Below are 27,948 nucleotides of genomic sequence, written 5' to 3'. Positions count from 1 at the left end.
TTTTTGTGCTGTGGGCGCACAAGAGTTTCTCAATCATGATAGCTTGGCAAAGCTCAGATTCAACAAACTGAATGATAAAACATGAAATAGGTGTATTTACAGATTTGCTTGCTTGTTTAAACTCCTTAAGTCTTGGGCATTTGAGAAGGCATTCCTGCACTCTGCTTGTGTTTTCTTTCCTTGTATCTCTTTCAAAGACATTAAACTGGAAGCCAGAGAGGATTTGAGACACCCTAAAGTATTTAGGGCAAGTAGCTGTCAGCTTTTTATTTCTCAGGTGACAACATTAAACAGAAGGTTAACTGTAAATCAGTCTGGATGATGACTGACCAGCTGGAGTTGCATTGTCTTGACTTGGAAGCATGTGGAATGAGTGTGTTTACTTTCAAGAAGCTGGTGTTTGAATGGGATGCTATAGATTGTTTTTGAGGAAGTTGAACTGTTAGAACATTTATGATGTTTCTAAACTTCATAGTCTAGAAAAGAGGGTTTTACAATTTGGTTGGTTTTGATAAGTCTTGTTCTGTTATGATCATGGCTATGTTATAATAAGTCAGATCATAACAGTCATGATCAGTCAGAAATGCTCTGAAAGCTTCTAATACTGACTTACACTACTCAATATAAGGCTCCTGGAAAGGTTTGTTTGTCTAAACTGAAAAGAAATTTAAAAAGCAAGCTAGCAGTTTTCTCACTTCCATTTTGGGGGGGAATAGAAAGGAGGGATTAGGAATTGGTTGTCAACTTTTTGGGTAATTTTGGTACTTCAGTTTTTTTCATTGTTCCTAACAGGACAAACAGCAGGAGCAAAACTTCTGCTGAATAATATTTCTGAGAAATATTATTAATCAATGAGAATGCTTTTTCACATAATTTTATTTAGTGCAGTTAAAATTTCCAAGCAATTTTACAAGCAAAATTTAAGCATTGTATTTCCATAATTTGAAAGAGTTTCCATTATCAACATGCTGTCTATTAAAAGTTGCATGTTTTTTTAACATTTCAAATGTAGTATTGTGTGTCCTGTCACAGAAGTGTGCAGGATAATGGTTAGCATCTAATGATCTTCGAAGGAGTGCTATATCATTGATCTACCATATCTTTATATCAGCTTTTGCTAGAGGTGAGTAATCTTCTCCCCAGAATTACTTGTTTTACATAGTAATGAGATTAGAGTGTCAAAAGGCAACAAATGAAGAAACCAAAGAACTGCTAAAGGACATTGGTGAGCATACTGTCTCTGTGCAGAGTCTTGCTGGGATATTTGAGCACCTGACAATCCTTCTCTCTTCCTTTTGAGATGTGTTGTGTTGTTTCAGTTACCAGCCATCTTATATCCATAAATTTGCTGTGTCTGTTTTCCCTTATGAGTAATAAGGTGAGGGAAATTCCTGAATGTGTAATTCAGTCTGTTCACATGTTATGCCCTTTAAGTCATATTAAAGAAGTTAAGTTATGCCTTAACACAAAGCACAGATGGAAGTATAAAATTAATTATAAATGGTTATAATTCAGTAAAAAAGGCAGTGTCTTTTTGCAGTGATGGGGTTGAGTACAGGAGAGCTGGTTCACAGTGTTTTGGATGGTGATAAAATTTGAAAAAATCTTTGCCGTTTCTTCCAGGGGGGGAAAAAAAAAGTGTGTATTCTTATTTTTCTGTTTTATTCTAGGACTAAATGTTTTTTCTGCCTGTCAAAGGATCCTAACAAGTTGTATTATTGATTCAGAAATTGTTGATTTTTGGTTTTGTATGGCTGTTACTGTAAAAGCAGGACACCAAAATTTTTACCTAAGACAATGTACAAGTACACCAGAGTTGTTTCTTAAACTATTTTTCCGTATTTTTGCAGTGAAAACGCTCAGAATATGTCTTGTCCTGTAACTGTGGTACATGGTAGACGTTTTCACCATGCAAATGCACAGACAGCAGTAGTAAAAACAGCAGCCCAAAGGTAAGACTAAGTACATTTGCTTCTTCAGATGTTCTTATTGTAAAAAGTCCTTTCTGGTTTTGTATGTAATGGTTTTCCTTATGCGCTGAAGTGTTTTAAGGAAACATAAGTAATTACATGGTGCATTCTTGATCATGAGCTTTGATCTTAATTACAAAAGTTTCATAAAACTTACCATTTAGGAATTATTATTATATGAGCTTGGAATTTACTAATTTTAAAGCATACTATGGCACATATTCAGTAGGAGAGCACCTGCTAATCTATGTGTTTAGAAAATACTTTGAAATGGACAAACATAGTATGCAGTAGAAATACACATAACTGACAACATGATCATCAAATACTAATTCACAGTAACTCCAGCTTGTATAAGATCCATCTAAAAATTAAGTTACACATCTGTTGATTATACATAGTCTGTAAATACAGCATAAAATATATAAACTGGAACCAAGGTTTTGCATTTATGTAAATAGTTGTTAGAATGGATGGCTGGAGACTGGGGAATCCTACTCAGCTATGCTGAATTAAACTTCATTGGTTTGAAAACTTAAAACTGCATCAGACTTCTGTAAATTGCAGGGTTGTTTTTTAATTCTTTTCCACAGGCTTTTCACACCCAACGTGTGTCACAAATGCATAAGCTAACCATTGCTTTAAGGAATTTTCTTTCAAAGTTTGTGCATTCAGAGCTCTTTTTATCTGTGAATTTCATGGATTTCCACCAGCCCACAAGTGCTTCATCCTGTCAGTATTTTGTAGCATCCTTCTTCTGCCCCCTTTTTTCCTCTCTGTTTTTTCATGTAGGTTTTTTGGGGTGGTGGGATCATATGTAGGCATCATCCTCTTTTTCACCCCACTTCCCTCACTTAGATTTGCTGTCTTCAGAAAAACAAAGCCTGTATGCTAATGTGAATGAATGAAGTGATCCAAACATGTATTAGAGTAATCTAGCATTGAAGAAACAGACAGAAAAATGGATTTTGCGGTCCTGTTCCTGAGGACCTACACCATTGTTGCCTCTTTCCGTTTCAAACTGTACTATCACCTGTAAATGGAAAATAGCATGGACATTTCCTTCCCCTTAGTAATAGCAGATGCAGTAGTAGGGATCTCCCTTTTCTTTAAATTTCTTCCCATCATTGCAAGGCAGGGATGACTAAGGAGGACTGGCAGAGCTTTTCCTACGAATTAAACTGAAAGACGAGGTTTATGTGGTTTAGGGTGAACCAGCTGTGCTCTGTTCTTCTTAACATTCAGTCCTCTTTAGAATATTTTTTGTTCAGTGTTCCACTGAGAAAAGCATGGGGCATATCTAATGGGGCATATCTAAGCATTCATGCCCTTACCTTTCACTTTTTTTTTTTTTTGGTAATTCTAAGGGATAAAATCTTGATCTGCAGTGCTAATTAAAATGAGTTGAAGTAAGCAAAATCATGCAAGACTTGGATCTCTGAATGTTGACCTTAATAATATTAGTGTACTTGATTAAGCTTTGTTGTGAGATGGGTCGTTGAAACAGCCAGTCAACATGGATTCATCTTACCTAGTTAAGTGCCGTAGGCTTCTTCAGCACGCAAGCAAGTCCGCTCCGGAGAGTCTGAATCTTGAGGGCATGTTAGACTTGCCTGCTTGCCTTTCTCGCCTATGGCACTTGCTTCTTTTTAAGACTACGATGTAATGTGGGGGAAAAAACAAAAGTAGCGACTTCGTATGTATGACACACAGAAAGAAAACTAATGCATAATATATGCAAGCTGAATATTGCATTAAGTACTTGGACAGTAGTCATCTTGAATGTTTCTAAATCTGTTTTCTTTTAGGGTTGTTGTTGTAGTTCATTTACATTAACAACAGACAATTAACTCTTATGCTAAGAATATTTTTGGAGTTTCAAAGGCAGGAAATAGTCATAATAATTCCAAGTAATGCTTTGCCACTGGAGGATGTCGGAACCAGCATGATCTAATTGACTGAGGGTGAGCTTTACAGAGGAACTGTGCAAAAGATATTTAATTCCAGTATCTTTTGCCAGTTGACTCACTTGACTAATTTTTAAAAGCTTCTAAATCTGTTTCTGAGTTAGGAGAGTGAAAATTAATAGAAAATGGCTTCCTGTCATACTTTTTTTTTAATTAAAAAGGGGGATCTCAAGGCTACTTGATATGGAAAATGTAGGTTTATGAATGAGAAGACAACAGTTGTTAGAAAAAAAAAAAACCCTAAAATAGGACTATATAAAACTGTTCATAATACAAAATTTCAGTGCATATAAAGTGGGTAACTTATTTTGGTCATGTATTTTTAGTTGTGTAGGAATTTTTTTATATCTTTTTTTGCTAGTTTTTACTGGTGTTAGACAATAGTTGAGTTTAAAAGTAAATTCTGATGGTGTCACTGCAGAAAGGAGTATATGCAGAAAATGTGGGTGGCAAACCAAGAATAAAATTCTAGGTATATATCAAGGCAAAGAAAAGCTGTTAGCGTGGAAATTGAGTCCTAGGGTGTTGGGTTTTTTTTCCTATACTAATTTACAGGCAGCACAAGGTTGTGTTCTTGTGTATTGTTTGCATTTGTAAAATGGTTTTATGGTATGGTGACCAGTAACAGCATAGGGAAAATAGCTTTAACTAACCTAATATATTGTCCTTAAATTAGTTCTGACCAGATTGAGTCTCTGGCACTGACGTTACAGATTCTGTTATTTATACTGGTTTCTTTGGGTGGGGATGGTGTCACATGGGGCAAGCTAATTATGAAACTCAGTTGTAATCTCTATGAAGTTGAATTTGGAGCTTGTGATGTGTACTGTATTTCTCATCTCTTTCTCCAACTAATTTTGCATGTGCATGTTAATTTAAATTCTGTCTAAATATCTGTTGCACTCATATCTAAAATACAAGTTTCCAGTACAACAAAATTGGGCATTTAAAAATAATATTTTGATAAATATTATTAATGTTTTTTCCAGTCAAATCTGGGGATGAAACTAAAATTTGTTAACTTCTGATACAACAGATTTTCAGATATAGCTTAGCCTAGTGTTGTAGTTGGTTCAAACTATTCTGCTTCATTTAATGGACACATAGTTCTGTCTTATGCTGTTGGCTGACTGTTCTCTAAGACTTGGCATTGGAATAGCATGTATGTACACCATGTCTAACAAATCTTATGCATGAGCTGCATGAAGCAATTCGTAGGAACACTGCTTGTTATAATTCCTGGATCTGTCCAGGATTTCCAAGATGTAAAGTGAGAATTCTTTTAAATGCATTATATTAATATGGGATTTTAAAACAAGCAAGTGAGGGATCTGATGTAATGACGGTGTACAGTATTGTATCAGGCATTCTGGAAATTTTTTTTCCTGCCTTTAAGTTTCCTTAGCATTGTTTACAGGTGCTGTGTAAATTTCAGTTAATCCAAGTTATGTATTAACTATGCCAAGGGTACAAAGATACTGGATATCGTTCCATATGGACATAGTTGGATCTGACTGGATGTGTAAACTTGGATGTGACCCTCACCACAACAGTGTTTATTGTTTGTAAAGCCTAGCTCCAGTTGGAAGCAATTTTTCCCCACTTTCATGCAGCATTGGCTGATTACCCCCACCCCAGTCTAAGTTGCAGTGGTCACATTCAGTTTTGAATTCCTTTTACTCTCTTCCCAGAGCACTGTGGAGATTGAATGTGTTTTCGTACTGCACTCTGTAGGATTATGAGGATTGCCTTCTTACCTGGTTTACTTTCAGTCCTGCCATTCCTCTGGGTTATAGAGAGCTAGAGAGAGTTTGCTCTATTGTGAGTGTTCTGTTTGTGAAAAGGAAAGGAGAATGAGTTTATATTGCTCAGTAATATTATTGCTCTGTTTAATTTGACTGAAGTAAACCAGGAAACAGTTTGAATTTGTTCTCGTTTAGAATAGTGTTAGTGTAATGCATATATGACAGAAGTTTGTTAGGCTTTTGATATTTGGGAGGAACAGCCACATAGATTAAAAGCTTACAGCATTCCATATTGCAAGTTTTGAAAAGGCAGGAGAGAGAAAGGTACCGTTTTCAAGTTGTCTTTGTGCTGTGCTTAGTTAGATCTATTTTTATGTCAGTCTTGGTATACAAAGGACCCGAGTTCTGAGCACCAGGTACATTCACTGATGCTAAAGGAGACACTTCTGAAACTAGTGGTCCTAATTCTTTATTATTTTTGGAGATTCTTTTTAGCCAAAACCTCAGAAGGGGGCTGGTTGCTTCTGTTTATCTTTCTCTATCCAGTAGCTGATTGCATGTGCTCTCCTAAATATTTAAGTAATGCTTTCTGAAGTTTTTTTTCTCAGTTTAAACACTTAAATATTTTTCTAGTAGTTGGAAACAAGTTGTTATGTAAATTTGTTTTGTCTTCTTTTGCATGGTGATCAGGGATTGGAAATGAGGCTTGATCTTAAAGGATTCTGTCATGTCAGGTTCTACACTGCAGTGAATTAAGTGAGACAAGCAGGTTGAGTTCAGAATGAATCAAATTTTACACACTGAAAAAGAGGCAAGACAATGTAGTATTTAGACCACTGACTGTTGCTGTCTGTGAAGTAACATTTTGTAACATTTGTTTGTGCGTTTGTAATTACTGTTACAAAAATGCTGTGAAAAATAATAATGCTCATTTGAAAACTAGTCCAGTGAGTGCAAGAAGCAATGAAATGGTTATAGTTTATATTTAATAAGTTTTGAATTTAGTGATGTGCAACACATGTGGGGCTTTGCATCTTATGTTTTTTTTTCTTTTTTCATATTTTAAGCAATCTGGACCGAAAGGAAAGGTAAGCTTACTATTGATGAAATGAACATGGCAATGAGCATTAAGAAAAATTAACTGAATGAGTGCTTTATCAATGCTAGTTAAAGAATATTCAATCCAGTCAATCATATCTGCTCATGTGTGAGGGGGGGTGGTTGTTTTTGTTCTGTTTTTGTGGTTCACTTACTCCCTTTACCAATAAAGGACATTTACATCCATCTCTAAATAATGCCATGTTAATGTGAACTTCGGGTACATTTCCACTGGAAATTTATCTATCTATTTATATCCAATGTGAAAATAGATAAATTATAACTTTCTCCGGAATTTAAGAATTCACTTGTAATTCTTTTCATAGAGCAGCAAACTTTGTGTAATAGAATGGTTCTGAAGCGTATCCTAGTAGGGTGTTTAACAGCTTTCAGTCCGTCATCTCAGCTCGGTTTGAATAGCATTAAGGGTTTTTATTGCATTACTGTGTACATTCTGTTCATGAAGTGTATATGTTAAAGCAATTAACAGAAAATGTATAGCAAAACCAGGCACACTGTAAAGCTCATTTCTCACTCGTTTTGCATCTGTTGTACTGCTGTTAATATTTTGTTAGCAATATGAAATACCATACATTTGTTTTTCTTTCTATATAGCTTAAATTTATATATTAGTGTAAATGATTTGTTGATAGTAATGAATTTGTTGAGTTTTTGTAAATAGCCTGTCTATGTAGGTGTTCTTTGGCAGTTTATGCTTGATAGGTTGAATTGTTTAAACAGTGTATATAATGTTTAACCATTAATGATATAAATAACACAGAAATCTAGTGTAGATCTGTTCTTCATGAATTCAGGATTTTCTAGATTTATTTCAAATTCAGTAGTAAAATCAAGTCTTTCTGTTTTACTGCCTTTTGTTACTTCTTAAAAGAAATATCAGAGATACTCACCAGGTAGTTTTGGCCCGCTAAGAAGGGATTTGATCATCCTCTCGCTGCCTGGGCTTTGAGTGCATGTATTTTTTCCTGTTTTTCTTTGTGCTGCGTTTATGTTATTAGTTAACCATTCAGCTATTAATGTTTTTAATTTGGTACTGTATGTTATAGGAAGACTAGGGTTGAGTTGCATGCTGATGATGTTAGTTTTCCCTTGGGGACACCTGCTTCATAATCCAGTACTCTGGATGTGTTCTTTTTTCCTTCCCTGCTTTTTGTTGCTGTCCTAGCAGGGGAAGATGATTTAGACAGGAGCCGCTAAATTTAGTTTTAATCATTACCGTCATGATAAGTGCAGCTGCAACTCCTGACTTTCTGAGCCAAATGGGGCTACTGACCTGCATACTGAAAACCCAACTCCTTGTGCTGCTGCTTCTCTCTTTCAGCCTTTGGCTTTTGTACTCTGCTTTTCCTGTAAGACACACTGAAAGTAAATTTCACCTCAGCAGCTTGGTGCTTCCTATGTTATCATGCTTTACTCTGGTTTTGTGTAATGATGTAGAAACCAACAGCCTGTCTGCAGTGGTATACCTACAAGTAGTAGTATACAGAGGCAGTGTGAGGAAGGGCTGTTAGGAGTTGGTGCAGCCTTGCACATATGTGGTATTTTTGATGTGGCTCATACCAGGTTGTGGGTAGTGTTGAAAGCTCTGAACTAAGACAGTACTGTATCCTAAATTCCCAAATCCAAATGTTTCTTTAGGCTTATTCCTTTCTGGCATAGACAGAAATTGTCCCTGCCCCCCCCCCCCCCTTTTTTTTAATAGAGAAGAAATTTTAATATGAAAATTTCACTTTGGCTGGAGGTTGCCACAGAGGTCTGTCTACTAGCTCAAGGTGAAGACAGTAAGGTCCAATTCCATCAGCAAAGGAATATGTCAGTAGTCCTGAATATGTGCTGAAAATACTAAATCAGTGACACCATTCTGTCTGGGCAAAACATGTTTAGTCAAGAATGCTGTACCATTTAGCTGTTAAGATGTGTCAAAAGTTCAGGATTCTCCACAGTCCAGACTAGTTCGGTATTTTTGTCATGTCTGTTGCAGGAAGAGCCTGATCTTTCTTGGTCTCGTAATTAATGTTTTGCTGTTTAATGCTTTACTACTTCCTGAGGTTGCTTTTATCAAGTATTGGTCTACCTTCCTTGGACTTAAAGGTATTAAAATCATAACTACTTATACTGGATGACATAAATGAGATGCCTAAAATGATTTAATCTCTGAGCATGGAGCCTTGTTCTTCAAGCAAAATTTAAATCTCATAAGAAATATTTTTAGGAAACCTAACAGGCAAAAAAAAAAAAAAATTGTGTATTTTTAATATTTGCTAGGATGGCAGGAACAGCAGTCAATATTTCTTGTTTTTTCTATTAGACACAGTATGTAGATAGTCTTGCATCTTGATCTGTTTAGCTGTTTGATCTCTCATTTATTCCTTTTGAAATGGGAGACTATTAAAGTTAGGATTTAACAGCAAGAAGGCACTTCTTTTGAAGTGCTTTATGTTTTTTAATCTCTTACAAGAATTTTTTTTCTTTTCCAAATAGTCCTTTTAAAGATAGGTGTCATGCTCTATTTAAAAAAAAACAAAACCAAACCTATAGTTTCCATTCTGTTTCTGTACTCACACGCAATTAAACCGCTCAGTGTACTAAGTACTTCACTGGAGAAGGTATCAATGGATCTGCAACTGTTCAGATGGCAACAGACATGGTGCTGAGGGGAGGGGCTTCATTTTGTCATCTGTAAAAACTTTGTGCTGGTGGGCTCTGCCTTTTTGTTTGTGTGGGGGTTTTTCAGGGTAGGAAACTAGTAGGAGGCGCTTCAGGTTGCTGCCCTCTTGTGGGAGGGCTGTTACTGTCTCCAAGAAATTTTTTCACATGAAATCTACAATTAAGTAGTGTTTAAAATTGTCTTTGCTTTTGTTTCTAACTCAGAGCAACTTCAAACCTGACCTTGGTTTACTAACCAAGTAAAATGTGTTGGGAAGCCTCAGTTGAGTTAGAGCTGTTTTTCGTAACTTAGGTTTGGGTGTTACTGGTTCTTTGTGGGCATACAAGTAAGAGTCTTTATATTGTGGGAGAAGAAAGAAACTCATTTTCTCCTGGCCCTTGCGTATTCTTGCAAGTGGTTGGCCATTTAATAAGTATTGAGTCTATGTTGATAACACAAAATTCAGGCAAGGGTACATAATGTTACTGTATTCCAATTTATTGTCAAAAAATTATTTAGCAATATATGGTAAGTGATTAATTTTTGATCTTAAAAAGATAAATGTATGTTGCATGTTAAAAATGTAATACAAACCTGTACGATTTTTAGAAGAAAAATTGTAACTTACAAATGTCCAGAGACCTTGAATTGTCAAACTAATTTTTAAAAGAAATTTTAGTATTCTAAATCTACCATATTTTCATTGCTTTCAGTTAAATGTCAAATGGTTTCAATATGGTTTCTCTTAAATATCAATTAAATGTCTTATATTTAAAACACTTTACAGAAAGTAGTTTTTCTAACAGTGGTTATGTTCAAAACAAGACTTACTGTTATGAAATACTACTGGAAGATAATTATAACATGTCAGACAACAGCTCACGCATCCTTACTGCAAAGTTTATATTTTTCAAATCTCCTATAAAGATGTTACAGGGGTTTTTCTGCCCCTTAGAATGTCATTATCATTGGTTTTGATAGTAACAGCTTCTCATTGTCTAATGATTAGTTTGAGCTCTGCCTTATATTTCTACTAATCCTGCCTTTAAAGTAATCCTTTGTGATTTGAATTTTTAAAGAAAATGTTCCAAAAAAAATCATATGCAATTTATGAACAAATATTCATGTTGAGTTGCTGATTTTGGTGCAGTTTTTGTGTGTGCCGGCATTAAAAAGAAATTTTGGGGGGAGCAGGATCATTTCAGAAACATGTTTGACACAATCAGTAACAAATAAAACTACTTAACCTGTCTTCTGTGATGTGGTTGTGGGCACTCATGGTAAAGTATTGTGACGCCTCTGCATTCTGTGTCGCGGTCCATCCACACTTGGTTCTCAGTCATTCTTTCTGCCCGAGTTTTCCTTCATGCTGCAGCCCGTCAACGCAATAAAACGTGTTTGCATGCAGTAGTGGGGTAATACGTTTAGAGGGCCAGATTTAGTAAGAAGTATCCCAAAGGGCATTGTAGATCAATCTTGTTCCAAAGATGATAGTTAATAATAAAATATGGGAAAAGCCTGAGAAATACTACCTAGAAATGCAGAAAATTCAAAGGGTTTATAATTTGATGCATTAGGAAATGCTGTGCTGAAAGAAATAAAAACTTAGCCTAGTGCTAAAGGCTGCTTCGGCCATAGCCAAATTTTTGTCAGGTGGGTCCTCAAAATTTAGCTGTTATTTTGAGCTGTTGCTGCCTACAGCTGTTTTCTTTGCCCCCTTGCTGTTGATTAATGTCCTTGTAATCCGAGGTATCAGTATGGGATGTGTGTGACCCATTTGCAGCCCAGTGCACTGGCTTAACTTGCCAGTAAAAACAGTTTCTGCTGAAGTTGTTGGCAAGGCCTCCTGTGTTTCAGGTGCGTGCCATCTTCTGTTATAACAGGAACAGTAATCTACAGCTGCAGAGCAGGCTACGACAGCTGAGAAAGAGAACTGCTGCAAACAGTAAATGAGATGCAGTGAGCTTCAGGAATCTTACTTTGGTAGTAGCATGATTTGAAATGCTTGTGTGTAAACTGAAAGCATCTTTCAGGAGACTCAAAAAAATCTTACTATAATCATTTATATTGCATTTGTTTGCACAAAAATACGTGATATGTATATTATGCAAATTATACCAACAGAAGTTTTATTATCCAGTAATTTGTCTGTATTGTTATATTTTTAAAACAAATATATAAGAACTACGTCTTCCTCTGTCTTGTTCTTTTTATTTTTTGGCCACAACAATTTTTGACATCAGATCTCTTTCCTGTTTTGCATCTTCTCTTCCTGTTTTTAAGTTGTGGAACTTGTGGAATCTACTTTAATGTTAAAATAATAGTTGTTTCTATTTTTGGATTTTAAAAGTATCTATCTTGTACTTCATGAATGAGGAGGAAGAGATGCAGGCTTCAGTCTTTGAAGACTTGGGTCTGAAAGTGAGAGACTCCTGAACTATTGATTACTTTTAAAGGGGATTTAGATCAGAAACACTTCTAAGACCTTTACTGTAGCTGTTCCTAGCATTCTGGTAATATTTTTTAAGCATACAGATAGCATGTAATAGGAGAAGTTAGTTATTTGTAGCTTTCAGATACATTTTAGGTTATTTTGTTCATGTGTAATTGTGGCTAAATTACAGTGGTGTCTGTCAAAAAGAACAACTGTATATCTAACTTATTTTCCAGAAAAGAATACCCCCCTCAGCTGCAGAAAGTAGAAGCAGACCACATTAGGTTACCACGGTCTCGAGGAGTGGGTAAGTTATGTTCTCATGTTATGTAAGTTAAGTTCTCATTTCTTTCAAGCTGAATAATTTTTTGAATACCTGCTTTGGGCGGGTGTGTTGTCAAACTTTGTGTAACCTTTAGTACATCTATTTATATCCTTACATCATGTTATTCTAGATTTATACAAGTTTGTGCATGAAGGGAGGATTTTGCCCTTTTTGACAGATTTCTGCAACCTGTTCAGTCATGTTATAATTCATACTAGACTAGGCTTCAGTTATTTTAAAAAGAACTGAAATTGGGAAATTTCAGAATCATAGAGCTGTTGGGGTTGGAACAGATCTCTGGAGATCAGCTAGCCCAATGCCAAGCCCCCAGGTTGTTCTTGAATTATTGATGAGGAACTTCTGTAGCAGTGTTCGTATGTGCAAAATGTAACGTGGTAAATAGCACTTGATATGAAGTATATTCAGGCACTGAGGTAGTGAGTAGAAGAGCCAGCATCAGCACTGCCCTGTAGCTCAACTGAAATACGCTGTTATATTATTGGTTAGGGGCTATTGATGGAGGTGCAAGAGAGAAAATCTAATTTGCTTTGAGGTGTGGAAATTGTGAAACTGGAAAAGAAAAATCACTGTGTTTGGTTGAGCTTTGTCAGTACGGATACAAATACAGTCTGTAAACCTGCTATTCAGCTGCTTAGCCGTCTACACTGGCCACCTATTCTGCTGTGCCTTTTTAGGTTAACGTTAAGTAAAACTTCATCCATTTTACGCAAAAGTAAGTTAACTTAGAAAAAACCCACTTGCTGTTACTTTTTTTGAAAACAAGTCATTCTTTAGTTTTGAGATGTCTTCTAATAGTAGGATGTTTGTGAGACTCTCAGTATCTATATTGAAAAACTGTTCATACGTGTTAAAAAAAAAACCAAAAAAAAAACCAGACTTAAAAAAGTTCCGGTATGGAGACTGCAACTAAACTAGGGAGTGTAAATAGCACTTTAACATTACACTGAATTAAGGCACTCTCGTACAACATACTGCACTTCTTAAAAGAAAATCTTGCTCTGTACATTGGTGGTTTAAGTAGATTATGGATTTCTTTGTTCCTATACTCTTCCAGTATTTAAATGAATGCCCCAGTATAAAACAGGATATGGTAGTATAGCTCACTGTACTGATGAGTCTTGTGTTGAAGGAATAAGTCCTAATTACACAGAATATTTCCAATTATTCTAAGTGCATTCACCAGCAGTCCTTTAGTGAAAATTACCGTCAGCAAATCTAGCAGATCCCCTCCTACTTTTGGTAGTGGACACTCCATTGTAGCTGTTGTGAAGTTAGTATAGATTTTAAAGTCTAAAGCCTCCTCCAAAGAAATTAAGCTACAGATTGTCGCTGAGAAACGCTGAAATAGTATTAATAAAACAACATTTTCAAAGTTACTTGGGGGAATTTTTTCTTATTCATACAACAAATCATGAGACACCTGACGCAGTGTAGTTTGTTGGGTGTTTAAAAAGGTGTTTAGTTCAAGTTAGTGTATGTGAGGAAATAAGTTGATCGTAATTTTAACAGCATATGAGTAAACATATCTTATTAACATTTTCACATTTTTTTTCCCTCCTAGACAGTATAATGGAAAACACAGAAGAGTCAGAATCAGAATCAGAATCTGAAATTAAGAGAAAGGTGCAACAGAAACGTCACTGCAATTCATATCAATCTGACTTACCTCTATCTTCTGCTACAAAAAAATGCTTAACCCAGTTAAAGGTGGGTTAGATTTTAAAAACATGTCAACTTCTGTTTAACTTTAAAAGTTGATCCATATTTTAAAAACAGGCATTCAGTTGTAAAGTAAGTTGATGTTCTAAAAATCCTTAGAGGTGGGAGAAAGATTTGCATGGTTAAATTTTTAAAAAAAGTTATAATGATAGAGATATTTAAGTGTTAATATTGATACTAGCTATGAAATACTTATTTTCTCACAGATACTTTTTTTTAAAGTGTTTAAAGATTTTTAAAGATTTTAAAGTGTTACGATTTTCTGTACTCATTATAACAATGAAGACGGAGGTACTGTGAAGATGCAAGTACTTCTTAGTAAGTTGCTCTTTTTCTGAATGAAACTAGCAGAGGTATCCAAATGGCATTCTCTAGTCTAGGTGCAGCCAACCAGGATGTTTTGTCTGGAACTTTTCTGAATATCAGTTGTCAGATATTTTGGAAATTCCTGTAAGGCTCTCCGTATTTCTTATCATCTTTCCAGGTTACTATGGAAGATTTATAATGCCCACATACAGGTCACACTGTATGACTATCAAAGCAAAACTTCCTGTAAGGAGATCTTGGTTAAAAAAAAAAAAAATATATATATATATATATCTGTGTTTATTATATGTAATGAGCTTGTGTTTGCTCCTATGTATTAGAAAGTCAGACTGTATTTCTTTGTTAGGGTGAAACACTTGGTACTTCTCATGCATTTCCATTATATAGTTAGTTAATTAATATGGCACTACTTGGAAATTTTAATAGCCGAGTTTTTTATTTACATATGATATCTATATAGATATGATCTATAAAAGCTAACTAATTAAGTAACAAAGCAGTTAAAACAAAAGACATTACAGTTCTGTGGGTTTTGTTTTAATCATTACATTGATAACTTTATGTTTGTTTAAAGAAGTAAAATATTCATTGCTTATGTCCTGTCAGGTAAGGGACAAAAGCAGGAAACAGTCTTTTAGATTGGAATGGTCATTGAAGAAAACAGTTTAAAAAGAACTGGAATCTTGTCACTGCCTTGATAAAACAATTTTCAGTTTGAAGATCTAACAAATGTCATCTTTCAATACACAGAGTTTCTTCCTTACAAACTACATGAATTAGCATGAGAGGAGGGAGAGCAGCCTCATCATCTGTGGCTGGATTATGATCTGTGTAGACCATTTGCAGTAACTCCTAGCTCTAACTAGAAGAGTCAATGTACATGTAGAAGCGAGGTGTGCTTTCAGCATATTCCTCACTATTACAAAGCCCTGGTACTGACTTCCAGAACTACTTCCTGCATTGTATACACGTGGAAAGTGAGGGCTAGAGCTGCATGTAGAAGCATCAGCAGCTTGGTGTCCTTGAGCCAGACTGCGTGTAGCTGACCACATTGCTAAAACAAGCTGTTCTCTGTCTCCTTGATAAAAAAGCAGCAGACTTGATTACGTTGTTCCAGGGGCGTGATTTAATTTCCAAAGCCATCAGACAGATTGCACTTGTAAACAATGTTTAATAATTACATCTGGTACTTTTTCCCATGTATATCTTAGAAATCTGTAAAGTTGAGAACACCAACAGTCATGAATGGAAACCAGTTACTTTTTCTCTGACACAAGAGCTGGGTGCCTGTGGTAAAACTGTCAAGCAGTAAGCTTAAAAAAGGTGAAACCCACATGTTTTTCACACCATGTATTATGAGATTTCAAAAAAGGATCCATAAAATTTGGGAGGCTATATCATCATTAAACAGGTTGATTTAAATTCAATTGCTGATTCAGGAAATGTCTATATTGGTAATGACATCAAGTAAGGAGGGTGCATCCTTACTCTCTTTTCTGCTCCTGACCATCTACCACTGGCCACTGTTGAAAGTACGGCACAGGGCTGGGTGAACCTTTACTCCAATCCAGTAGGACAGTTGTAATCCTGTAAGACTGTATAGTTTGTGGATACACTTTCTGGATATAGAACAGATCTTGCAGCAAATTAATTCACTAGCACAACTCTTGGTTTTATTTTCTTTTTTAAATGGGTTAAGGGATTTATCCTTTATTACAGTAAACAGATTTAACACAATGATTTATGCATTTGTCATGAACCATATGCATTTTCATGAGTCATGAGTTGCCAAAGTGTGCAGATGATCGATCAGAGGTTTATGGAACCTCTGAACAATTCAAAACTGTTGGTTGAGGTTTTATGCCAGAGGAATTACAGACATAACCAGCCACTTGTCAGGCAAAGTGCAAATGGTTTTCATCTTACTGGACTATAACAGGTTGCACTTTCTAATTGTTAAAAGTGTACACAATTTTTAAAGGAAGGAGGATTTTCTACTTCATATGTGCTTAATAAAAACAAAAAGCTGAAAAATAACAGAAGCTTTGGATTCTGAAACTTTTAGAGATAGGGCAGAGTATTTGTATGGGGCATACAGTATTTGTATTTTGCAGATTTCAAAGTTAAAAAAAATGCTGTATTATACAAGTTGTAAGGCAGACACATTTAGGTAGAACTCATCTACTTAAGTAGTCACTTATCGTAAAATAAAGTCTAAAAAAGAGTATGCCTCTCTCAATTAAACACTGCCACCCCTATGATCAAGATGCAGGCTCTCAAACCATGGAAAGGAAGTTGGTTTTAAATCTTTGGTGTGTGGTTGAGGTAGAGGGGTGCTATTCTACACTTAAGATCCTTCAGGTATGAATGGTAGCTTCTGTTGAATACTTTAATATTTGATTGAAATTCTTCAATGTGATTAGTAGTATATTTGTAAAAACCACATCCTGTAACTGAGCACTGAGGCACAACACTGGTTTTCATGTCACTTGCAACCCACCATTCAGGTTTTAAAGGTCTGATACATTTTATACACTGTGTTTTTTGCATCTGTTTCACTACGGTATGTGTAGCTTTGTTAAATTGCAGAAAATTTGTAAAAATAACATATTCTCCTTGTATGACTATTATCTTTACATTTGTTTTTAAAAATGATTGCAGATCGCACACCTGAGGAAGTCCTCTTTGTTGGAAAGATGTTCATGGCTGGGGGTGGGGGGTGCAAATTGTGATAGCTATGTTTTGAAAATAGGTTCCGAAAGGTTTTGGTGGGATGTAGGTATTTATTATTTTCAGTAGTTCGCAGCACAGTGGTTATGTCTTTTGAGCTCACTGCTCCAGGAGACAATAACATACATCAGTAGCTTATGTGTTAGTATTGAATCCCTTAGACTCAGAAGTCCAAGTTCTGCACTTGTGATACGTAATTAAGTGGGACCTAGTACATGTGAGAGAAACAAAACACATCTCTGTCTTTGCAGTGATAGGATCTATTTTCCCTTGTAGCCCCTGCTTTCCCCTTGAAAGTTTGGGGAGCTTCTTTTCTGCAAGTCCTGTTTTCTTCCCTGAGATACTGGACTCTAGAGCAATGTATTTCCTTTTCTTTTTCTTCTTCTCGCCCCGTCCCTGCCAATTTTTCTGCATGCTTTGCCAGGCTGCTAGAAGATATCTTGGGAGGACAAAGGAACTTCATGACCTAGGAGGTTGCTTCTAGTCCTCTTTAGCATTGCTTTGTGGATCCTTAGGTTACTTTATTTTTGTCCAGTGAGCCTATTTTTACAGAAATGATGTAACTGGGCCTTCTTGCTGATGGATATATATATCTGAACAGTGTGCAACCTTTTACGTATGGAAAGAAAAAAGGCAAGAAGGAAAATCTGAATTGTCTAGCATTAATCACTTTTTAAAAATTGCCACAGATGACATTTATTCCTCTTAGAATATTTTTCATTTTCTTAAATGACAAAAATCAAACTGTATTTTAATGTTTGCTTTCTGTGCTTACTGTAATTGCTAATATAGCATTGTCAATCTTCATTCTGAACAGAAATTAAATGCAAGATTTGGAAATGGTATCTTTGTACTTAGACAGTTACTGATTTTTGTGTGTGTGTGTCCCTCTAGCTTTTGGAACAAATTGATTCTTCTACTGAGTGCCCAAATTGTGGGCGGGCAAATGAAAATCAGACCAAATGCCGACATTGTGAAAATACTTCTCTAAAGGATTTGCAAAGAGTCTCCAGACAAACTGTGGCATTAAGTGAATCTGTGGGACCTTTATCACGTTCTTCAATACATCAGAATTCAACAGGGCAAAAATCTTCAGGTACAGGGTTCAACACAAAGAAGTTTTATAGTTCTGCTGTTGGGAAAGGTCCGACGGATATTCTGCTGAGTAATGAAGTTGTAGGACATTCTATGTTACGACAAAATGGAAAAGTTGGTCTTTTAGCTGGGACAAAAAATCCTAAAATTACAGGAAGCTTAAGACAGAGGAGTGCAAGACCATCTGAACTAAATGATCCAAGTAAGTACCTTTTTATTATTATAGCCATAAACTGGAAACCCAGAATATTGTACAATGAAGGAACTGGCCTTACAGGTTTATATTACTGATTTTGCATGAAATGTTTTTGTGGGTATGCTCTTGGGGAAGAGAGACAGACCTTTCTATAATTTCCTTTTCATATACTGAGGTACTCTCTGAGAAAGATGAACATTGGGGAAAACAAAAATTATTTCATGAAATTTTTTTTTTAAGACTTAACACTTTATAATTTTAAAAAAATCATTCTTAGCAAAATTCCATCATTCGTTCTCCCAAAGGGAAAGACAGTCTTTGATTTTTATTTTATTTTTTTTCTCTTTCCTTTTGAGCTATGCATCTGAACACTATCCAGATTTTCCCATTTATTTACATTTCATAATTTGTAAAGTGTTAATTTTTGTGCTGTCTCTGTGTAAACTCAATTTATAAGCAGGAAGGAACTGGAATTTGGGATATTATGTTTCTAGTTCCTTGCTTAGTTTACTAGACCATGTTGTCTTACTGATCTGAACAATTTAAGTCATAATTTCTCTTGTCAGTTTTTCTTCAGCTGTATTATTCACTGTCAGTTCTTGATTGAGCCAAGAAATATATGGCTTCACTTCTGTGTCTAGAGGCGGAATAATGATACCCATTTCTTGTATTAGTTAGTTATGAGAAATAAAAAATGAGAGGGAGAGCTCCTGTGAGCAGATTCCAAATAAACTTTAATAAAAGCATAATATAATGATAACTGTGGACTTTTTTGGCACTGCAGGACAATTACATAAATTACTTTTAAGCCATTGCTTGAAAAGAAATTTCTATTACAGAAAAATGTAGTGGTTGAGAATTTAATATTTTCTGTTTAGTTGTTTTGTCTAGTGATGATGATGAGGAGGAGGATAGTGGCAGCACTAGGAGAATGGAAAGCATTTCACCTCGTCCTGCAGATTCAGCCCGCTCCTCCCCAGCTCCTTCTACAGGCAAGGTGGAAGCAGCATTAAAGGAAAACAGTTGTGGAATAGAACAGAGAATAGGTAGTATAACAACAGATACAGAAATTGCAGTCACACTACCAAGAAAAGCAAGAATGAAAGATCAGGTACTATTTAATGCTTTGTTTAAAGAAAACAAAAATCAATTCATAAATGGAAAATGTAAAGGCTTGTCTTGCATTGTCAGAAGTTGACTACTTTTGATTGCTTTTCTTATTTAGCAGCTCATCGAGTAGTATCTCCGCTTACGTAATACTGTAAGCATAAGAAAATGTGTTCATTGTATTTTTACAAGCATTCATAATGATTTGAATTATGCTTTTAACATAGATGGTTCTGTGTTGAATGTATACTCTTTGAGACTGGGCAGCATATCTCTATGAAACTCAAGGGCCTACTTAGTTTGCAGAAGAACGTCAGTACCAGCTGTTGCCTGGTAAGACTTTGGACATGCGAAGTTAAACTCGTAAAGAGACACTGGGAACAATAGTGGCCCTTTAAAATACTTTGACAACTGTCCCAATTAATAGCACTTATTTTAAGGATTTCATGGTGGGACTTTTGCTTTTTTAGTTGAGTACCACTGCAAGAATTGGATAAACAAGGACAAAAAATGCACCATGACCAGACTGTTTAAGTGCTGTAAAGGGGGACAGCTTTCATGGTATGTTAAAAATGTAACCACCTCAATAGTGAGCCATTAAGAAGAATAAATTCCCTGTGGCAATTGGTGTTGAATTACTAGTGTTGATTAAAACCATTCTTGGGTCACTTGTCCAGTTTCACTATCGTGAGTTTGGTTCAACAAGAGTATCTGACCAGGTTTCCACCTGCAGTCTCAAATCCTTTGTGTTTTCTGCATTAGAACACTAAAGTAATGATGCCAAAACATTCATGCTATGTTGAGATTCAGAAACCAACACTCTAGTGCTGTAATTGATGAAATTATGGATGTTTATAATGTGGTGTGTAATTAGTCACCACTATGAATATAAAGCTGTAAACCTCTAGCCTACAATAAAGCTGTGGGGCTGAAAGCTTCGATGATAAATAGTTTTGAATTTCAGTTATTCTAGCATTATGTGCTAGATCAATTGAAAGCATTGTATTGTGAAGGCACTGGTGTCTAAGACTTTTGAAACTCTCCCAAATGTTTTCCTTTGTATATCCATATGTTCCTGTTCACTAGTCTTTAAGAACCAGTTGTAACATTGGAAATTAACTGCATATTTTAGACAAAAGTAGAAAGAGCTTGCTTTTGAAAACAGGGGAAACAAATTTTTTGGTGCATTTTAACACAAACTTTGCATTGATTCAAGGAAACTGCCAAGAATTGCCAGTATTGCAGTGTTTGTGTCAGATATGATGGAAGAAGCTTTAAGAAGCTTTGTTCATTTGTTTTTTCTCTCAGAATATTCATTAATTCTTTACTGAAGAGGCTACTTGAATATAGCATCACTTTAATGTTTACTGTCTTACTGTTTGTGCTTTAAATTTGAACTTTTAATAATATTTAGCTAGTCCAGCAGACAAAAATGAAAAGCTGTCCTCAATAAGAGTCCTAGGAAAATATTTTAATTTCAGGGGTCTAGAAACTCTGCCTTTTCCACTGTATTTAAATGAAGCATCCAAAAGTGTATTTTGAATTATGGCCAAGATTGACTAGTGATTAGGGACTTGGAAATAATTGTCGAGATTTAGTCTTAATAGAAATGTTGAATCCCTTAAAATGTATTTCTGTGGGAGTTCAATTGTATTTTGTAACCCAAAAGAATGTTTATTAACGGACAGCTTTATGAAACAATATAAATACCAAAGAAAAGACTAGTGTACAGAAAATTCTTCAATAAAGTAGAGCAATATAAGCAATACAACAAATAAATATATTAATCTGACAGCTATCAGCCAGCTTTCTTTAATTTTAATAGGTTTTTGTAAGATTGTTCTGTTGGTAAACAGGAGACTTCATTGAGATTACAGCTTCGGTCAGCATCTAGAGACTTTCTTGAACTGCAGCCAAACTCCATGTGGCATTCTTTCAGTGTTTGGTCTTCTGACCCTGGAATCTGTCCTAAAAACATCTTAATAGCTCTGTAGAGTTGCTTTAAAGAATTTTGACTGGGTTTATTTATTTATATTTCTTGAAGATTCTACTCCTGCTAAGGTGGTGATGCACTGTACTTCAGTAATAACTCGTTTTTTTCAGTCGCCAAAAGCTTGGACTAATGAAAAGTGAAAGAAAAAATAAACCCACCAACACTGTGGTGATTTTACAGCATTAGTGTTTTTCTATAAATAAATAAAATATATCAAAAATAACCTTGTTTTGCTGGGCTGCACAGTGTTTCAAAATGACAAAAACTAAATCCATTTTGGCAATTTTAGAAGCATTATTTGTGATTTGGAAACGTTAACAAAATGTCTACCAGTGTCAGCTTACAGTTTTTTCTTGAATCTAGCAATATTATCATCTTCAGGTGTTCCAAAAAGTCCTTTAGGAAATTTATGCCTTCTGTATATGGTTGACGTGGATGCTACAGTAAGTAATCCTGTTGACCAGCAAAAGAGTAGCTGAAAATTTAGTCACTAGTTTTTAACAAGCTCATTTTAGCAATAAATCTTGGTGAGACGTTCTGAAACTTTGAAAATTACTTTTCAGTTTGGGAACATTGTGTCTAACACTCCAATAAAACGTCGTAAAGTTATTTCTCAAGAAATTGTAACTGAGGCTGTACCCCTAAATTATCAAAATTCCTGTGAAAGTGTCATTCTGAACTGTCGAAGTATACGAATAGGAACACTACGAAGAATGGTAGTGGAACCTGTGATTGTAAGTAAACTTTTTATTTGACAGAACTCCTTTGAGTTTTTGATGGACATTGTTATTTTCATACTTGAACAACATAATACTTTGCCTTTGTCTGTGGAACAGTAAGTTTGTCTAATTTCAGAAGCTGTGATTCCCAACGAATCCCAAAGTACTATTACGTGCTAATGCATACGATCTAGTTCTCATGTTTAATAGAAACATCATGCCAGCAAAACTCTTAAAAACCCTGTTTACTTGGAGGGGTGTGGGTGGTGGTGATTATAGATTAGCATGCATTTGTTAAGAAAATTGAGGGCAAGAATTACCAAAAAATGGATATTGACAGGTAGGAAGAAGAAACATGTCTGCAGGTGAATAACTTTGCTTCTATAGAACAATATTTTTTTGGTTAACTTTTTAAGTTACATGGAGACTTTCAAGGGTACATTGAATGTTAGTTGTATGCAGTAAGCCAGATAAAATGCATACTTCTTGCTGGGGTAACCACATAAGTAGCAGAGAGGTGTTACTATCCACCTCTTTGCAAAACTCTATTGTTTGATTTGCTTAAATACTGATACTGATAGATGACATTCTCTTTTGAAGATTTCTTTTTTTTCTCCCTATAATTTGTGGTATTTTTCAGAGTATTTTAAACCTTTTTGAAATTAGAGTACTTGGGAGAGATCTTAAGTTTCAGCAGTCAATATGACTGAAAGAGGCACTGAATATTAAAGAACATACTTGCTTCCTTGAGTTGTGCTAAAATGTACACTTTGTTTTTTTAAAAAAAAAACATTTTACATTTTTATTTTAAAATTTTCATTACTCAAGTACTTAGTCAATTGAAGTATGTTTACTAAAAGTTAAAAGGCATTAAGTCAATTTTGGTTTGGAGAAGAAGTGAAATCTTATTATTGTGTTGTCTTCCACAGTTTTGCCTGGATTATATCAAAATACGCCTAGAAAGTCAGGAAGGTGAGTACGTCCTTCATTTTATGTTAATAATATATATATTTTGAATGAAGTAACTTTGTCAAAGGAATTAACAGGTCAATCATAATGAAAGGTCGATTCTGGTTTTATTATATATGTAATAAATTTTATTGGGTGTCTGTAGTCAGATAAGAGGAAAAAAAAAATTGAGCGTATAAATTTGACCTGAACTGCCTGGTGAATAAAAAAACAAAACGATTTTGCATTATCTCTGCCTTCTACTGACAGAAAGAAAATTCAGATAGCAGGAGTTAGCAGTTTGTGGTGTGCATGCAACTGGGTCATTAGTTCTTCCCCTTCATCCTAGTTGAAGAGCTGATGTGATGATGACTGGCAAAGGTTGTCTTGAAAATGATTAACAAAAACAATAGGCAAGGGTAACCTCCTGTAAAACATGTTACCTCTTTAACACTTTATTAGTTCTTTTATTTCAGATGCATAAGTAGAAAGTAAAAACCACAGAGGTGTCTTAGACCTTTCCTGTCTGTATCTCCCTTTAAATATTTTTCTTCTCTAGCCTATAGGTTGTGTATGTCATGTCAGTGACATAGTTTAGGAAATAGTGAGCTTACAATTATTGCTCTGTTTCCTTTGGTTTCTTTTGTAGGGTTTTGCTTTGGGCATGAAAAGAAGCTTTGCCTCCTTCTGTTAATCTTAAGTGTCCATGAAGATGCAGTCCTATTAAATTTTGCCTTTTGTTATTTGTAAAAGAGAGCTACTGTATTTTGTCATTATTATACGCAAAAAGGTGTCTCACAAGCCTTAGAGATAAGCGTAGCCTTTGCTTAGTCAAGTAGAGTTTCTGTTGCATCTAAAATTTAGATGCATAGAAACTACCAGTTTTCATGCATTAAATGAATTTTAAAAAACACTAAAAAACTTAGTAAAATTTGTAGAAAAGGTCTATCAGTTTTTAGTCAAAACTTCTGCATGGTGCAATTGTTTCCATGGGACTTGATCCCTCAATAGCGTAAAAATGGTGACTCATTAAATGCTGTGTTTACTGGAACATTTAGCGCTTTTCCATTTCATTTTTCTGAGTTTTGCATCTGGAGGAAGATGGGTGTATTCCCAGCTAGCTCCATTTCTATAACTTCATAACCATAGCATGATGTGTTTTAATACAAGTAAGGCTCTTGAAATACAAAATGACACCTAATTTTTTTTTTCTTTGATTATGATGGTCATGTTTTTTCAGGGAGAGGCAAATGCTTTGAACAGCTGTAGAAACAGCAGTACTGTCCTGCCTTGAGCTTGTTTTTGCACGTGTAAATATATGTCAAATTCTCAAAATTCTCTCCACATCCCTTGTCAGTTTCTGCAAATCCCAACTGGTGTGTCAAGGAAACAGCTTTCTCTTTCTAACGCGTAAAAAACTATCTGCATTGCCTTTAATGGATAAGTCCTGTTGTCTGTCTTATGTCAGTATTACAGGAAATACTGTTCACAGGTTAAGGCATTTATGGTGAAATGTATAAGATGCCTGTCTTAATGCAGAAGGATGACTATGATTTAAATTTTCATCTGGAGAGTAGATAGTCTTCCTCTCATGTGAAATTCAGTATGCTTCATCTCACTGCAAACACAGTTACAAGGATTCCAAGTTTTCTCCAAGGACCAACTAGCTCATGTTTTGGCAAGGGCTTTCTATCTAGAAGGACATGTATGTCTCCATTAAATGGGTTGAATCCAGTTTTAAGTTAGGGTTGTCGTTAATGTGGTCTGCCTCTGAAAGTTGGAAGTTAGGTGAAATGAATTAAGGAAAGCGTGTACATTTAGGAAGGAAAAAACTGAAGTATTACTATAGAGACTGTGGTATTACAGCCTAGCCTTGGAAAGCTGTTTTGTTGTTTGTTTTAAACACAAAGAAGACTCTAGGGGTCATCTATAAACCTTCATTTAGTTACTAGCTTCATTTTCTCCTATGTAAGTTCTTAGGGAGATAAAGGTAAAGGAGAATCAGTGCAAGGAGATGGGCTAGTTAGATCCATGTAGCGTACTTCTGCTGCTCTTTTCCTGATGAGATGGCAAACTGCTGTTGTGAGCGGTAAATGCTGCCCAGTCAAACTGAAGGAAGCATGTTGTTGCTGCAGCCTGACTCACAGCTGGGCTGCTGCTTCTTTTCCCAGCTAGTGGGACGTGTATCAGAGGTTTAGAAGGAAAGGAGAGCTGCTTTGCTCTGCAGAAGCTGTGGTGACTGCCGCTTCTAGTCTGCAGCCAGTGGATGCTTTGCTTTGGGTAACTGTTTGCCCTGTCTTTATGAACAGCAGACCCCTTTCTGGCAGGCACAGGGCTGTGAATTCAGTTGCCAACAAGAAGGGAGGATGTAGAGGGTTGCTGCTGGACGTTGGCTGCTAAATGCCAAGAGAAGGGTAGGGGAAACAGTTTAAAAAAAGAAGGGGGGGTGTGTGTCAAAAAAAAGCACTCCCTCCACTAATACTAATAACCTCTAATAACTAATACTAGTAAGGTAGAAAGTAATGGTATGTCTTTTATGTCTTTTTTTTCATCATACAGTTTTATGCAATTATGTTCAGGGTGATGCAAATTAAACTCTTTCTGTGGTAACTGTTTTACTAATTCTTACTCACCATCTGTCTGGTGGTGAAATATTTACTAGAATTTAACTTAAGAAGGCCTTAGTCTTTTCAGGAATTCCCTGCAGTGTCTCCTCTTCCTTTACGGGGAAAGGAGGAGGAAATGAACTTCATGCATTGATTTTCATTTATTAGAAGGACTTTAAGTTGGCTCCATTTTTCCTTCTATCCTGTCTATGTTTTGTCCCCTATGTAAGGGGATAGAGTTTTTCTGGTGGAGGCTGCCATCAAGCATGTGGTAGAATGCTGGAAGCTGCCACTAACTCAAGTGACTACCATTAACTATTTTTCTGATCTAGAAATAATTACTGGCATTGAACTTTTGGGTCTTTTCACCAGATTCAAAGCATTTTGACTTCACACATTTTTCCTTCCATTTTTATAACTCAATAAAACCTGTAAAATACTCAACATTGGCACCAGCAGCATCAGATGCAGCATTGAAAATTTACCATGTTGCTGACATTTCTCTTTGGTAGTAAATTGAGACCAGTACCTTATTTTCCTCAGGCAATCAGATCACTTACCTGCATGTGTTTATTCTCCTCTTCATTTTAAAGTTATTTTTCATAAGGGAATGTGGTCAAAGATAAATCTACAAAGAAAGTTTTACAAACCTGTTGTAAAATGTGTCATAGCAATAGTTGCAAATTTAAATTGTCACTGGAAATGCTGTTTTTTTCTGTGGAATAAAAACTAGATTACAGTTGGTGAGAAGAAAACAGTTTGATTATTTTCCTGAAAGGTGATAGTGGCGTTCAGTTCATCTTTTAAGATATTAACAGACATCACTTCCTGGATATGTGTTAAACTTTTAAAAACTTTCTTAAAAGTTAATAAGCACATACTGATTTCTTGTTAAAATCAAGGGGGAAATTGTAAAGGAAACCTATGTATTTTTACTATAATTTAATATAATGTCATTATTTTCTTCTAGAATCAGAAAGCGATATCAGAGAGATTAACCTGAAAACTTCAGAACTTACCAAATGTGAATGGTGTAGTGTCCGAAAATTACCAGTAGTTTTCCTACAAACAGTACCATCAACCTGTAGTAGCCTGAGAGACCAACTGAAAATGAGTAAAGATAATGTCTGGTACGAATGTAAAGGAGACAGTAAGTAAAACAATTTTAGTCTACTATTTCACTTTAAATTGTGTTCTAATGTTTTGGATCATGACTGACTGCACGAAAGAATAAAACTGGCCTCATGGGCTGGGGCAGGTGTAGTGTTTTTCCAGACATAACCACCTTCCCAGGCTGATGAGGAATACAGTTCGGAACAGCCTGGCAAAACTGTAGTCTTCTGTTTGTCCAGACACATGCTAGTTACAACATCTAGTCAGTTTAGTATAACTTTTGTCACTAATATTTGTACTAGATGAAAGCAAGTTGGTTTGTTCAGCTTTTGTATGTGGGCCTTTACATTTATATGACAACTTTTGGTGTACTTCTGCTTTCTGTGCTGTTCTGCTTACAGACCTTAGTTTAAGTAGAAACTGTTGTGTGCGTTGGCTTGGGGTTTTTTTCCCATATGCTTGTAGTGATGTGATACAGCCAAATACATGCTTGGAAAACAAGTGGATTGTCTTCATATATCTTAAAATTAAGTTTAATTTCAACATAGTTTTCCTCAAGGGTCTAGCATCTTAATATGCACATTATTTTTTAAATTAGCACAGAGTCGTCTTCCCCTTAAACAGGCTTTTCTTCAGGTTAAATTTTGTGGTTATTTATACTTGTACTCAGCATCATAGATACATGATGCATTCAAATGGGGCAAGAATGTTTTCAACAGTCTCAGAATTTTGTGCTTCCAATGTATACGACCTCATCCACGTTCTATAAAAAGTGAGCTGTAATGAGTATTGTAATTACAAAAGTTGTTGGAGAGCACGCGGGGGAGCTAGAGACAATCCTGGGAGCAGGCACTAGACCCCAGGTGAAGACAGGTGTTCACAGGTGAACAACAGAAAAGCTTCCTGAGTTGTCTGGCTAAGAAATCCTTCCCTTTCCATGTCTTTCAGCCTTTCTCCCCCCAGCTTTTCCCTCTGAGGCTGTGGCTCTGAGCTACTTTAACACCCAACTGCTTTATTGTACTTGATACTTATGAGGACTTTGTGATAACACAGTTGCTATTTGCTTTGTGAGCAATGAATTTACTTTAAGCCTGATTCCATAGCTGTATAAGCAATTGCGTGTAGATGCCTAGTTCCCAAAACAGGAACACCCAAAACCCAGGTAGA

The 27,948-nt window shown here is 35.7% G+C and overlaps 1 protein-coding gene across 1 annotated transcript in view; it reads left to right on the top strand.

The window, feature by feature from the left end:
* SENP6 (SUMO specific peptidase 6) overlaps positions 1-27,948 on the top strand; it is a gene marked incomplete at its 5' end in the record, with an annotated part of 62,182 nt that overhangs the window by 12,871 nt on the left and 21,363 nt on the right. Inside the window, 9 exons of the mRNA XM_075707124.1 lie at positions 1,851-1,952; positions 6,750-6,770; positions 12,119-12,189; positions 13,790-13,935; positions 17,899-18,301; positions 19,174-19,406; positions 21,959-22,129; positions 23,044-23,086; positions 26,639-26,818. Coding sequence (XP_075563239.1) covers positions 1,851-1,952; positions 6,750-6,770; positions 12,119-12,189; positions 13,790-13,935; positions 17,899-18,301; positions 19,174-19,406; positions 21,959-22,129; positions 23,044-23,086; positions 26,639-26,818 — 1,370 coding nt within the window. The remainder of the gene's footprint in view (positions 1-1,850; positions 1,953-6,749; positions 6,771-12,118; positions 12,190-13,789; positions 13,936-17,898; positions 18,302-19,173; positions 19,407-21,958; positions 22,130-23,043; positions 23,087-26,638; positions 26,819-27,948) is intronic.

This window comes from Pelecanus crispus, chromosome 3, assembly GCF_030463565.1.
Source record: "Pelecanus crispus isolate bPelCri1 chromosome 3, bPelCri1.pri, whole genome shotgun sequence".
In the NCBI taxonomy this organism is placed as follows: Eukaryota; Metazoa; Chordata; class Aves; order Pelecaniformes; family Pelecanidae; genus Pelecanus; species Pelecanus crispus.
Note: the sequence above shows the minus strand (reverse complement) of the source record. Positions and strands in the feature narration are given on the sequence as shown.